This window comes from Arachis ipaensis, chromosome B7 (assembly GCF_059453495.1).
Source record: "Arachis ipaensis isolate K30076 ecotype BB chromosome B7, ASM5945349v1, whole genome shotgun sequence".
Lineage (NCBI taxonomy): Eukaryota > Viridiplantae > Streptophyta > Magnoliopsida > Fabales > Fabaceae > Arachis > Arachis ipaensis.
In genome coordinates, this window is record NC_142442.1 from 129,460,166 (window position 1) to 129,475,614 (window position 15,449).

Here is a 15,449-nt window from a genome sequence, read left to right on the forward strand (position 1 = left end):
ATACCAAACTAAGAGATATCTTCTTCAAATAATAAACAATTCTCTTTGAAAAATACTATTACTTTTAATCATTCTTAAACACCTTCTTTGTCAATTTTCATTACAATCTCTAATAATACAAGTAAAACTAACACTATCACTTGAATCAGAATACTTAACATTACAATTAATCTTAAAAGTAGATGGAGATTCTAAAAACCATTTTCTTAATAGGAGATTCTAAAAACCATTTTCTTAATAGGTAAATCAACCTAATATTAATTAAATATGGCAATATTTTAATTGAATAAATAAATGTTAGTAAGGTACAAGGCATGGTGCGAGGGCGAGGGAGTAGCAGGATTAGTATAGCAGCAGCGTAACACAGGATCATAGCTCCCTCACTGAGGCAGAAACACTATATAAGTATATATAATCTCACCTCCCATTGTTTCTCTCTCTCTCTCTCAACTCTCACAGAACAAGAAAGAAAATCGTCCGTACTCTGCTTACTGCTTCCCCTGGGCGCGTTCTCATTCCCATTCTCATTCCTTTCTTCCTCTTTCTTCTTGTTCGAAAATGGAGGTGTTCTACTACATGGTCTTTGGTGTATTGGCCGCGGTGGTGGCGGCACTGGAGCTGAGCAAGAGCAACAAGGACAGAATCAACACATCTTCCGCCTTCAATTCCTTCAAGAACAATTACCTTATCGTCTATTCCCTCATGATGGGTACGCTTTTACCTTAGATCTGCTTTCTCTCTTCCTTCTTCTCTCAGATCGAGAGGGATCTCGCGCCATTGCGCCATTTCTCCTTCTCGATCTGTACGTCCTGTCATTTTCCTTCCTTGATCTGTCTTGAGGTTTTCATATTCGCTTTCGAACTGGACGTGCTTTTTCCGCAACACTGTCTGGATTCTTAGTTTCGTTCCTGAAATTGAAATTGAAATTCGATCGAATGGGGACAGAAAGAGAAAGAGAATGAGTGAGTTAGGTAGTGTTTTCTTCGGCATTTAATTGTTCTAGGAAAATAAATAACTAATGCTTATCCAGTGTCTCATATTTAATTATTTATTTATTTCCTTTTTTGTTTTCTTTCACGATGGCAGAATATTAATTATTATTATTTTATAGATCTTTACAAAGCAATTGTGTTTTTGCTACTCGACTCACCGTCAATTTCATTGTGAAATTGTAAGGGAGGAATCAAACATTTATCTGAGACGGATCTTAATTATATCTGAGCGAGTTTGGTTCCTGCTGATAGTAGTGATGTATCTCGTGGTTGTGGCAACTGTGATTTGCATTTATGTTTTAATTCTACTTTTCTTTTCTCTTTTTTTTTTATGTGAAAACTGAAAAGGATGTGGAATTGTAGTATCTACAATTCGCTTATACACTGTGCTTAATTATTTTTTCTTTTACCAAGATTGTTAAGTTTTGCCACTCTATTTATGGATAGATAAATCAAACTATAGTAATGTTTGGTGAGGGATGAGGGGGATGCTTAAATTGAAATTCTTCAAGTAGCCGAGTTACCATTGTAAGTGTTTTTGGTAGTCTAATGGGTTGCTGTTTGTATGGTTACAGCTGGAGATTGGTTGCAAGGTCCATATGTGTACTACCTTTACAGTACATATGGCTACGGGAAAGGAGAGATAGGACAGCTTTTCATTGCTGGTTTTGGGTCTTCCATGCTCTTTGGAACAATTGTGGGATCTCTAGCTGACAAACAGTGAGTTTTTTTCTTTTATCCCGAGTGCATCTTCTTGTGGAAATGTCATAGCACTTTTTCGGGGTATCTCATGCTTCTTACTCGAAAATCAGGGGGCGTAAGAGGGCCTGTGTGACCTATTGCATAACCTACATCCTGAGTTGCATCACCAAGCATTCTCCACAATACAAAGTACTCATGTTGGGCCGTGTTTTGGGAGGTATTGCCACTTCACTTCTGTTTTCAGCATTTGAATCGTGGCTTGTTGCTGAGCACAACAAGGTGAGGAATAAATGTTTTTAACGGTTGCCGGATGCTTCTTTGATAATATTTTTCCTCCAGATAATTTTGACTCACAAATAGTTCCTTGTAATCTGAATGCAGCAGATATGAAAATATAATTTGTATGTGGAGGCTGTATATGATTTGAATAATGCATTGCACATGAGTGGGTTTTATATCCGCAAAATAACAATTTTGATTTGATTGTTTTGGCTGGCACACCAAATTGGATTGATATAGTTTTTTGTATATTTATCAATACATATTTACAATCAAAATATGTGGCTGATAAACCATTTCTGCAATGTTCTCAATTATTATAGTATATCCATGATGCATGTAAACATCTTGCATTTGTGAGCCTCAATTCAGCTTTTTGTTAATATTATCTTTCAGAGGGGCTTTGATCAACAGTGGCTATCATTGACGTTTTCAAAAGCTATATTTCTTGGAAACGGTCTTGTTGCTATTGTCTCTGGGCTGTTTGGAAATGTTCTTGTTGATACGTTGTCTCTTGGACCTGTCGCTCCCTTTGATGCTGCTTCATGTTTTCTTGCAATTGGTATGGCCATCATCTTATCTACGTGGACTGAAAATTTTGGGGATCCTTCTGAGAACAAGGACTTGCTTACCCAATTCAGGGGTGCTGCTGTGGCCATTGCATCAGGTAGATTCTTAAGTTTTGATAATTTTTTTCTTGGTATGTTTATACAGTAGTTCCATGTAAATGCTTGAAATTTGAAACTGCACATTACACTGTCCACTATAGTACTGCAATGGTTGCATTGCATTTGATCACATCCTAGCAGTGAAGTGTGTAAATGATTAACCATAGGAGCCAACTCTGCTGTTAAACACGAGGCAGTTGCTTGGAATATTTGGTATCAGAGTTGTGTCTTGTCCCTGGTGTTTAACATGCAGTTAGAAGCTGGTCCTAACTAACATGGAATGTATATTTACTATGCAAATCTAGAAGAGAAATACTAACTTCTCTGTAACCGTAAGGCAGTTGTTATTAAACATACCTCAATAATTATGCAAGCAGATGTTTTATCTGGTTCTACTTTTTATGTTGATATCATTGTACTTTGTTCATCTCTTGCTAGTTTCCCATGTTCATCTATTAATATATATTGTGTGTTTCAGATGAAAAAATTGCCTTGTTGGGTGCCATACAATCTCTCTTTGAAGGTTCAATGTATACCTTTGTATTCCTATGGACTCCTGCATTGAGCCCAAACGATGAAGAAATTCCACATGGTTTTATTTTTGCAACATTCATGTTATCTTCAATGTTGGGAAGCTCACTGGCATCTAGGTTGATGGCTCGCGCATCACTCCGAGTAGAGGGCTACATGCAGATTGTTTTTGCAGTTTCTGCTGCTTCTCTAATACTTCCCATTTTGACCACTGTATGCTAGTCTTCCCTGCTCTATTTAGTATTGTTATTTGCATTGCATACTATTCTGCTATAAATTGACTGGTTTGTTGGGAACAGTTCGTTGTGTCTCCTACAAAGGAGAAAGGTGGAGGCATCTCATTTTCTGGTTCCATTCAGCTTCTTGGCTTCTGTACTTTCGAGAGTTGTGTTGGCATATTCTGGCCATCTATTATGAAGATGAGATCTCAATATATTCCGGAGGAGGCTAGGAGCACAATCATGAACTTCTTCCGCATTCCTCTGAACATTTTTGTGTGTGTTGTGCTGTACAACGTAAGTTGCTAATTTTGCCACTTTCTTATATATATATATATATATTCAAAACCTTTGGTTCAAGGTAATTTGACTATTGTGTATTTTGTCTGTGCAGGTTGATGCATTCCCTATCACTGTGATGTTTGGCATGTGCTCAATTTTCCTGATGGTTGCCTGTATCTTACAAAGGCGACTGATGGTCATTGCAGAAAAGCCAAGTAAGATCCTCACACTAAGATACCCACCCTTTGGCAACTTTATTTTAACCTTGAAATGATTTTATCCATAGCCCTTTCTCTTTTGGTGGAAGAAAAGCTTTCTAACTTGGGGATGGGATTTGTGTTTGAAACAGAAGCAGGAGAATGGCAAATGAAGGAAAGGGACACTGAATCAGAGCCATTGAACATCTAACTGGTGTTATCTTAAGTTTTCTGTGGAGGCACTGAATGCGGTTGCTTCAACATTTACTTACATAAGGCAGTTTTCTGTCTAATTGGCATAAAGATGCGATCTAAGTGTGAAGATAAACCTGTTGTCCACCAACCAAGGCAAAAAGGGAATTCAAGCAGAAAAAAGATTGGTGGAGCTATTTCTTCTTTTCTTTTTGTTTTTTTAAGTGTTTTTGGTATCCATACCGTAGTGCATTAGATTCCTATTGGCTATTAATATTACTTGGAGGAGAAATCTCCGTTTTGGTAGTTCTCATGTTATTCTTTTGAGGGCGGGATCCACACTTTGTCCCGTTGGGAATAGTATATGTTACCTAATGTGCCATACTATTTCTCTCTCTCTCTCTCTCTCTCTCTCTCTCTCTCTCTCTCTCTCTCTCTCTCTCCTTTTGTAATGAAAAATTGCTCTCCATTCAATTGATGCATCCTTTATATAGCCTTTACTTTCGCCAAGTACTTATATGATAGTGGAATTTGTTCACTTAATACGTAATATTTTATTGTTGATTCGATGAAACTTGCTGTTTAAAGTTCCAATGCGTTTTCTCCCAGTAATAGGCCAAGATTAACCATTAACAGTAAGCCACTATTCGTTGATGAAAAATGGTTTGTGCGGTGAAGGAAGGAAGTTGGTTGTGGTATTGAACATGAGTGTGAAAGGATGCATGTTATCATCCGAAGGTGCATTAATGACTGGATGTAGTGTTAGCCCTGAGCGATGGTTCTTGGTGGCTTTGAAACCTTTTTGAGGTGGACACTTTGCCACAAGAAGTTCTAAGTTCTTCCTATGGTTGTATACCCTTTATTGTTGTTTTGATCCAGGCTTCTATTCTCTTCAAAGTTCCAACTAACTAATCAACTAATCCCTACTAAAAAAAAAAAAAAACCGTTAACTAGAGGTTTCTATCATACATTCCAATATAGTGGGGGATACATGGTATATCATTTAATAGATAGTATAATATAAGCTTAAGCTTAAGGGAAGTTTGGTAATTGTCATTTATAAATTGAAGAATGTTAAGAGAGACCATCAGAATTTATTTTTTTTATTAACAGTTAATTATTTATATTTAAAAGTATAGAAATAAAATATGATGTTAGATTATTAGACTAGAGGAATTAAATTGATAACTAGATGATAACAAAAAACAATAAATATTGACGACTCCCAGCATTCTTCTAAATTTAGACGAGTACAATAATACAAAATTATACGAGAAAGGTATATAGATATCATCAAATACTTAATGATACCAATATTACAAGAAATGACTTTTTAAGGAGATGGCAATTTAAATTAACTAATAAAATTATACAATACTATAATGTTCTGCGCATGTATAGTAGCATTAGCTATCATTTATCATTAGTGTGCTTATTATCTGAAAAAGCTACAAATTAAAATGCTTCACAATAACTGAATACATTTTTTATCGTACAAATAATAAGTGCATAAATATATATACATAAAATTAATGGTTACATATAGAGTAGTTTTACAGTGAAATTGAATATTGCAATGAAGATATTCAGAGTGGACGCCTGCGTTTTGCACCAGCAGAAGCAACTTCCAAATCCCCAATGAAGAATAGGATCTTGTCCAGAATTCCGCGGCGAGATCTCTCTTGAATCAGAGAACCTTCTCCAATGAAGTCATTTTCTGAACAAAAAGTGTGGCTGCTGCGTCCATTAACATGTTCTTGATTCTTTCTTGAACCCAGATGTCGCTGGATCTCACCTTGGTGAACAAGATAGTAGTCGCTACCTTCTCTAATAATCTTCAAACCCCTAATTTTATGGGGAGAAAAAAAAAACAGAAAGAAATCACTCCCTTTGCATAAGACTTCAATAATTTTCCAAATTCATTTTAGTACTGCGGTATTAAACTCCCGAATTAACTCTGTGATCTCTTACGAGTTACGGGTTTACAAATTGAGCATTATGATTCAAGTTTACCTAAGTTGTACGAGTTTGATTAAACCACTTACACTCCAACTCGATCGCAGCGGTCTTGAACCTCATATACATCCTTCCAAGATTTTGAACCGATTGGAGCATAGAAAGCAGCATGATTTCCTCCCCATCTTTCCTTAAAAAGATTAGACCATAGATCGTTGTCGGAGGCGATGAACTTCCACTTCCTGCACACTGTAGGAACAAATTGCAACATTCCAGCAGTTATATTTTACTTCCCAAATTATGAAAACCACACTACAACCAAATCATGTTGCTGTTTTCCATTAACAGTTAATATCAGAAGCCGGAATATTCAATTCCAATTAGTGAGATCCAAATATACATCGTAAACGATTTTTCTTTCACTGATAATAAAATGGTATTAATTCAAAAGGCAGAGTAAAAGTCAATGGCATATTCATATTCACTTTTAATTTCCAAGCAACTTTCCTATCTGATTCAATTCCAATTCCAATACCATAGAAAAGCGGAATAGATAATCCAAGGCAACCAATGCACAGAACCGAACAAAACCAAATTCAGATCCATCCTATTCCATTGTGAATTTCAGACGTTAATTTCAAGAAAAATTTGAAAGAGAAAAGGATGTAAAATCGAAGAGGAAGAAGAGGGTAATGAATGAGTAACTGACCTAATTGAGCAAGAGCAAGATGGTGGTGATCCAGGAAACAGAATACCTTGAGACAGATTTCGGGAGGTAAAGTCTCCATCTCTCTCTCTCTCTCTCTGGGTTTTGTTTCCACTTTTTACTTTCATCACAGCCACAAAGAGTTGGTTGAAACTGAAACTCATCTATCTATCCATGTCTCTTGTGTTAGTTCTAAGTAAGAAAGAAACAAACAAGCAGAGGCATCAACCGCTCAAATCAGACGTTCGCGCGTATCGCCTACTCGCTCTCTCATCTCTTCATCATTTTTTCGTTTAAGAAAATTATATCAAAATGTGTTAGACTTAATTCTTATTTCTTTTTTAAGTGTTACAAATAGAATTATTTGATATGACTATATAAAAATCTTTTAGACTAACAATGTACAAAAATTAATATCTTAATTCAAAACTAAACACATAATTAAGATTTACTAAAATCATCGTATAAAAAATTAAATGAATTGGCACCTTTATGTTGCCAATAAAATTTTGAATTAATAACTTCTTGGCATTAATTATTTGATAAACCAACATTTCCATAATTGTAAAGCTTTAAACTTTATGAAAGCTAGTTATATGGATTACTATGTGAAATTAATTCCGTAATGTGCAATTATTCATTTTTTTAAAAATTCATTTACATGTTTAACAACCTCACAATTTATAGAAGTGAATTCTCTTAATTTTTTTAAAATTTTTTTTGTAAGTATGATCTCTTATTATTTAATATTTTTTTACATATTTTTTTGGTTCTATTTAAAGAGTGTATAATAAAAAATCACATTTTACAAAGAAATTAAGAGAATCTCAATTTTACCTGTAAATTACCATAACATATGAAATTTTTTTTGGTGACTGAATATAACACAGAAAAAAGACATAAGAAAAAGAGTAGTACTCTTCTCTAATAATAATGTCTAAATTATTAGGAGATAGTAACCACTCTAGATACACCTGCTTGTTTAAAACAGCAGTCTTAGCCATTAAATCAGCCGCCCTGTTTGCTGTTCGCTGGATGAGCACTAAAGTAGTTGTCCAATTGCGCTGGAGCATCTCGTTGATTTTGTCAAGCAGATCAGAGTCATTCCTAATCATGCTGGTTGTGCCTCGCGAAACAAGAAGAAACGCATCAAGATTATCAGTTTCACATATGACCTCTTTGCACTCGCAATCCCAAGCCATAACAAGCCCTCTCCAAATAGCATGAAGCTCCCAACAGAGAACACTAGAAAGAGGTATACTGGCAGAACAACCTTTTATCCAAATTCCCATGCTGTCTCTAATAATACACCCAAAGCCAGCTAATTGCTCATTTTCAAAAACGCTTGCATCGCAGTTCACTTTACAGACATTCATTGGAGGTGGTTCCCAGTTATATTTCAAAGAAGAAGGAATAATATGTTTTTGGTTGATAACAACATTAGAGAAATCTCGAGCAGCATGTTTAACTAAGTGAACAATTTTCTCCTTACTCCATGGATCATCTTGGTGGAAGATGTCATTGTTCCTATCCCTCCAAATCCACCAAAAGGCCGCTGCAAAGATAAACTCATTTTTGTTGAGGTTAGAACGAATCCAAGACACAAAATCCAAATTAGAGTTCTCAGCGGTCATTTCCAAATTTAAGCTAATCCAAATCTGACGAGCTTTTTGGCAAGTTCTAAAGCAGTGGTTAATATCCTCTAGAGCAAGATAACATCTCTGACAAAAATCAGAAGTAGAAATACCTCTTTGAAACCGGTAACTAACTGTGGGAACTCCGTTGTTGAGGCAAAGCCAGAGCAGACACTTTATCTTCTCCAGTATTCTCAAGCGCCAAAGCCAAAGCCAATTTTCATTATCATTCCAGCCAAATTTCTTCTTCAATAGCCATTCATACCGGCTTTTAGTCGAGTAGGTGAGAGTATTTGAGTTTTTCCAAAACCAACCTGTTTTATCTCCTGCCTGCTTGATAGGATCAAAGAGCATCAAATCAAGTTTAACTTCTTCCGGAATCATTGTGCAAAGAATATCCCACTGCCAATGCCCAAGGTGCCAAACATCTTCTAACTTCAAGTGAGAGTCAAAAATGTGCACAAAAGGAACCAAAGGAGCTAGCGTTCCACATGGTCGCTAAGCATGATACCAAAAGGATTGAGACATCCTGCCTGTACACCAATCAAAACCATCACGAAGCTTTTCTATTGTCTTATAAATCGCTCGCCAAGTGCTTGAAACATTATTAGAAAATTTGGGTGAAAAGCAAGAACTCCCAGATAAATATTTTGCCAACATAATTCTTACCCAAAGCTTATCTTTATTATGCAATAATTGCCAAACAAGCTTTCCGAGTAAAGCAAAATTTACGCATTGAGTATCTCTAATTCCCAAGCCTCCATATTTTCTTGGAGTGACAACTTTGCTCCACTTGACCAAATTTAAGCAACGCTCCCCCACATTTCCCTTCCACAAGAATTGTCTAAGCACAGAATCAATCTTTTGACAAACCGAAGTAGGAAAAAGAGTCACTTGCATCTGATAAATAGGAAGAGAAGAAGCAACATATTTAATTAAGCAAAGCCTACCTGCTCTGTTAAGGAGCCGACCTTTCCAACTAGCCAGCCTATTCTTGATCTTCTCTAAAGAGTCCGAAAAAATAGATCTAGCAGCTCGAGGATGATTAAGGTTCACCCCCAAGTATTTGCCTAGGTCACTAGTAAAAGGAATATGAGAAACACCAGACAACATTTCCTTCCTTCTATTAGAGATATTTCTAAAACAAATAGTTTTAGATTTTTCAATGTTAACCTTCATACCTGAAGCTTTACAGAACAACTCTAAGGTGTGCACAACATTCTGAACTTGACTTTTCTTCGCTTTACAAAAAAGGAGGAGGTCATATGCAAACATCAAGTGAGAAACTCTAGGTCCCCCTCTAGAAATAGCCACACCATCCCAAATACCCTCGTCAACTTGTTTGGAAATGAAGCACGCCAATCTCTCCATGCACAAAACAAATAAATACGGAGAAATTAGATCTCATTGCCTGAGCCCTCTGCGAGGTTGGAAGCTGTCCAATCTATTCCCATTCCAAAGGATGAAAAGATTTAAGGCCTGAACACAATTCATTACAAGCCGAATAATTAGAGAAGGAAAGCCAAAAGATTCAAGAGTGTGCTCAAGAAAATTCCAATCAACTCTATCATAAGCCTTTTCTAAATCAATCTTAAAAGCCATAGCTCCTTTTCTAGACTTTGTCCGCTTAAGAAAGTGAAGAACTTCTTGGGCGACAATAATATTATCAGGTGCTCCTCTACCATGAATAAACCCTCCATGAGTTGGGCTAACAATCTCATCCAAAAATGGTCGTAATCTATTAACCAGCACTTTAGTCACTAGCTTATAAATTACATTACAAAGGCTTATTGGCCGAAAATCCTTCAATCTAGTTGGAGGGTCGCACTTAGGGATAAGAACAATCAAAGTTTCCAACAAAGAATGGCTTAACGTCTCCCCTAAGAATCTTTCTGAACAGTACGCCATACCTCATGACCCACCACATCCCAATATTCCTTGAAGAAAAAACTTGAAAACCATCCGGCCCAGGAGCTTTGAACGAGCTCATATTATCCAGAGCTTCTTTAACCTCCAACATTGTTACTGGTTTAGACAAATTATCACAAGCATCCTGGCTAAGAGATGTCATAGAAATTTCTCCCATGCAATTAACCTCAACAGGCTCAGTAGAACAAAAAATATTTTTGAAGAAATGAACAACCTTCCTTTGCAAAACTTTCGGATCATCAGACCAAGACCCATCACTGACTAGCAACCCATGAACCTTGTTAGATTTTCTTCTAAGGATGGTTTGCATATGAAAAAAGCTAGTATTTCTATCACCATACCGAACCCATTGATCCCTTGACTTCTGGTACCAAAGCAATTCTTCCTAGGCCAAAACTATATTATACTCAGCTCTCAATTCTTCCTCTTTGTGCTTCAGAATCGGATCATCGTCAGCTTCCATTTTTCGTTGAATACGATTCAAATAAGCCTCCAATTCCCTCTTTTTAATAAAAATATTGTCGAAGACCGTAGAGTTGAATTCCAACGAAGCTTCTTGGACCCCAGCAACTTCCTATAGATGCCAAAGTCTGTACTATCCCAAGATTTCTAAACAATGGCCTTATAATCAGGATGTGTTGCCCATGCCGCTTGGAATCTAAAAGGCCGGTTTCCTTTCTTAATAGGAACTCCTTGACATCGGATAAGTAGGGGACAATGAGCAGAGTGGGAACGACTGAGAACTTCAACAAAAGCTTCTGGAAAAAGAAGGCGCCATTCTGTAGTACAGCAAGCTCTATCCAATCTCTTTGCAATTTTTGTTTCCTTGAATTTTACGGAACCAAGTAAACCGTCTTCCAGAGGTTGTTAGATCAAAAAGACCACAAGAATCTAGAGTACTTGCAAAGATACTACTGCGATTTGAATAGAAATTACCCCCTTCACCTCATGAACACTCAAAATATCATTAAAATCCCCAACCACCACCCACGGGTCCTGAATGCACAAACCAATATCAAGCAGATGACTCCATAATTCTACTCTATTAGTGGCTTGAGGGCTGCCATAAACCGCACTGCAGATCCATCTTCGCCCACCACCATCAATTTCCAAAGTTACACATTGATTCATAGCCCAAAGAATTTTACAAGAAAATTTTAAATTAGCAGAGAGGAACCAAATTCCTCCCTTGTGTCCAACAGCATCTACAATCCCTACAGGATAATAGCCTAATCTCCCCCAAAATTCTTTCATAGTTTCAAACCCAATATGAGTTTCCACCAAAATAAAAAAAGTTGGTTGAAATTTTCGTACCAACTCCTTACAGTGCACCCGAGACATCTTATTTGACGCCCCCTTAACATTCCAACTAATAATATTTAAATGGTCACAATCCATAAAAAATAAATTAAATAATTGAAATGTTTAATCATTCTACCTCACGTTGATGGACCCCTGTCTCCAAGTGTCTCTTTGTGGATTTGCACCGCAGAACCGTCATTCTTCTGTTGAGATTGGGTCTCCAAATTTGTTGTTGCACTAACTTTATCAAGCTCTTTTTGTACTCGAGAATCCATAACATATGAATTACATCAATTGAGATAAATTCATATAATTCAAATTCATATTAATAAAACTCAATTTCAAGATATGTATTTTGATAAGTAACTATAATCTCAATAATTATATATAGACATATTATGAAAGCTTAAAACACATAAGAAGGTTATTTTCTTATTTGATAACGTTTTTACTTTTTAAAAATTATAACATTTATGTTTGATAAACAAAATTAAAAATAATTTTCAATAAACACATAGCAACAGTTGTATTTGATAAAATAACTTTTAAAATTAAAAAAAATCATATAAAAATAAATACAAAAACAAATTTTAAATATTATCAATATATAAAATTATATTAGATTTTTTAATTTTAATAAACACCAACTTTAAAAAGCTTCCTCAAACATGCTTTCAGAGATATGTGATCTTTTTTATTTTCCAAACACAAAAAATATTTATACCTCTTTAAAAAACTTTACCAAACCTACATCCCTAACTAAAATCTCAATAATTTAGTTGGCAAGTTTTGCTCAAATAGATGTTAATAAATAATAACTCAATCAAGATAAACCTTGACATCAATCCCATTATCAATAAGTGATTGAACTACAGCTCTGATTTTCCCTTCAAATTTATCCCTATCCCTTGGAGTATAAGAGGCAGTGTAAACATCAGCTTCTCTTGCTCTTTCGGCCAAAATCCTTCCAATTGCTATGCAAGCTGGTATGTCTGAACGAGATTTAAGAACAGCTTTTATGTCCTTGGAGTTGGTACCAGAAACTGCAACCTGTTTGCTTGTCACTCTATGGGTGAGCGAAGCCGACACAAAACGCTTTGAGATGAACACATCAAGGGTAAAAGGCTCCATGTATGCAACAGTTCTTTGTTTGAACGATACATGTTTATCCGGATTCTTTGATTTCTTCCCTTTCTGGTAAGTGTAAGGTTTGCTGCTGTCATCATCAAGGAAATCCTCAACACCGAAAAAGCTTCTAGGTGCTGTATGAGCCTGGGAAAAACAAGTGAACTGAAATGAGATTTTTTTTTTTTTTACTTCATATATTTTTAGTTCATAATTTTGAGAACTATATCTTCATCAGAGAGCTATTGATTTTCAATGTCATCTTTTTGAGTTTTGATTTCAACCTTGAATATGATTAAAACCAAATCATCTGACTGGTATGGTAACGATTCATATATATATATATATAAACACTACAAATTGTTCACCCTCCCTGATGAAATGCACAATTCTGCAATAAAGAGTGTAAAAGTCACTAGACAAATAGACTTACATGTAGAATGAATGAACTTGTGAAACAAGTGCTTTACATGAAGTATACAAATGACAGAAATAATCGAGGAAACAAACTGAGTTAACCACAATTAATCATGCCCTTGTGAGTTCACACTATCGATAGTATCTCTATATGCCAAGAACAGTGCGCGAACACTATGTGAAATTCCTATTTTGATTATACAACTGAGATCTCTCTAACTTCGTGATAGGCAATACACCATAGCTTCACTCTCCAAACTTACAAAATCTAAAATTTTTGTTATTGACACCTTATTTTTTAAAAATTCAAGTTCCACTGTCTCTCAGTTCGACACTTCCACTCAACTCTGTTTGCAACTTCATGTCACTCAGCCGATTTCTGCTATTCTAAATGAATAAATAATTCAAATTCCAGCAAATATTTTCCCCCAGAAAGAAAACAAAAAAGAAGTTATGATAGGCAGAAGAGAGTTTACTTGTGTATTGTGGAAATAGAACGAAGGAACATAACTCCAAGCCAAAATTTTTGTTCCTTCTTCTGAAGCATAACCACTGCTGCTTTTCCAAATTCTTCCGACTGCTTGCTTCAACATATTCATCAGACTTCACTCTTTTTTTTATCTCCTTAAAATCCAGAATGGAGCTACACGTGTCTCTATATCCTTCTTCTTGATGCTTGTTTGCTTTCCTGTAGCTATAGGAATTGGCCTCATTTGTCAGCATGTGCTTTAAATATTCGCATTGAAAAGACACCAGATGTGATGAAATCATAGTTGTTAGAACTGACCCAGTGATCGAACCGGTCAGGCTATTGAGTCTTTGGTTCAACCAATAGGTTACTAATTGAACTGATTGACCCGGTCTTATTTAAATAAAAATATAAATTTTCAAAAACTTAAAATTAATTGAAATACATGTCTTCACTAACATTTTAACAACAATTAAGTCTCAACTTCTAAAAATAACTAATACGAAAATAGACATAAAATTAGTAAGTACTACTACAATAGTATCTTAATTTGACACAATAAAAATAACAATCCATAAACTATGTCCAAGCCTCCAAGGAGATTGCACACAATAGTATCTTAATTCTAAAAATAACTATGTTTCTGATGGTGTTTCTGACGAAGCCATCTTAAAATCCCATAAAAGAAAAAAAAAAATCAATCAACTAAGTAACTAACAGCAAAACCAATCAGAATCGTTAAAGGAGCAACAATCAACAATCAACAAAAAACCACTACATATTCATAAACTAATTCAACAATCAACAAAACCTCAGCATATTCATAATCAGCAAAACCACTGCATATTCACATTCATAAACAAATTCATAAACCAATTCAATATTTCAATCACTGCCATATTCTAATCAGCATCATAAACCAACCAACAATAAAATTAACAGCAATAACATCAATGAATCAACTACTTAAAATTAATATAGCATATAAAATATTAGAATAACTGGAAAAAAAAATTAAAATGGTTACCTGTTGTTGCAGAGGCAGAATCAATTCCAGAAGGTGGACGACCCACGGCAGCGTGCAGGCAGCAACAACCACGGAGGCACAGACGATGAGGGACGAGCAGCAACAACCACCCACAGAGACGGAGGAGAGGCGGGGGAGGCGCGGTGAGACGCGAGCAGGAAGCAAAGTCGAGCAGAGACGTGAGGAGGGAGAGAGGCGAGGGAGGCGCGGCGGCGATATGAGCAGGAAGCACAGCTCGAGCAGACGCGGAGGCGAGAGACGCGCGAGCAGCCGAGCTCAGACGGAGGAGAGAGGAGCACACGACGCGGAGGATCCGGCGAGAGGCGCAGCGACGTCGGCGAGCATGCAGTGTCCGTGAACCGAGGCGAGCTCCCAGCTCTGCCTGTGTGTCTGTGGTGTGCCGTTAGAGACGAGAGTGTGAGAGCGAGCTGGGGGCTGTGGTGGGGCTTCAGATTCAGCTAGGCTTTTTCTAAAAAAAAAATTAAAACGTCAAAACGATGTCGTTTGAAGTGGGGGTTAAAAATAAATGGGTAAAACATATTTTTGTGTCTAAAGTTTGGCAAAAGTTTTAAAAATACCCCTAAGTTTTATTTTGTTTTAATTTTGTTCCAAAAATTTTCGATTTGCATCAAATATACCCTCGACGATTAAATTTTCAAAAAATTTAATACTAATCTAACAATAATGCATAAAAATTATGCTTGATTTGCTTGTGTTGAGGGTTGTTCTTATGAAATTGTTGTTGAATTGATCTTAAATTTTTTGAAAAATTAGCCGTCAGGAATATATTTGATGCAAATAAAAAGCTTTTGGGACAAAATTG

General features: G+C 36.1%; 3 protein-coding genes across 3 annotated transcripts; 1 reads left to right on the forward strand and 2 right to left on the reverse strand.

The window, feature by feature from the left end:
- The first annotated feature begins 315 nt into the window (after positions 1-315).
- Positions 316-4,446, forward strand: LOC107605865 (Major facilitator superfamily protein). Its single transcript, XM_016307792.3, has 8 exons — positions 316-709; positions 1,568-1,712; positions 1,805-1,973; positions 2,370-2,640; positions 3,120-3,385; positions 3,472-3,687; positions 3,785-3,887; positions 4,022-4,446. Exons 1-8 carry the CDS (start codon positions 559-561, stop codon positions 4,078-4,080), a joined length of 1,380 nt encoding a protein of 459 aa, XP_016163278.1. The 5' UTR covers positions 316-558; the 3' UTR covers positions 4,081-4,446.
- Positions 4,447-5,436: 990 nt separating this feature from the next.
- On the reverse strand, positions 5,437-7,021 carry LOC107605866 (uncharacterized). The gene is made up of 3 exons (XM_016307793.3): positions 6,727-7,021; positions 6,107-6,266; positions 5,437-5,906 (listed from the first exon to the last, which is right to left on the reverse strand). Exons 1-3 carry the CDS (start codon positions 6,803-6,805, stop codon positions 5,648-5,650), a joined length of 498 nt encoding a protein of 165 aa, XP_016163279.1. The 5' UTR covers positions 6,806-7,021; the 3' UTR covers positions 5,437-5,647.
- Positions 7,022-12,362: 5,341 nt separating this feature from the next.
- LOC107605867 (uncharacterized) lies at positions 12,363-15,134 on the reverse strand. The gene is made up of 3 exons (XM_016307794.3): positions 14,627-15,134; positions 13,607-13,824; positions 12,363-12,860 (listed from the first exon to the last, which is right to left on the reverse strand). The coding sequence occupies exons 2-3, from the start codon at positions 13,727-13,729 to the stop codon at positions 12,408-12,410; spliced, it is 576 nt and encodes a 191-aa protein (XP_016163280.1). The 5' UTR covers positions 13,730-13,824; positions 14,627-15,134; the 3' UTR covers positions 12,363-12,407.
- Positions 15,135-15,449: the final 315 nt, after the last annotated feature.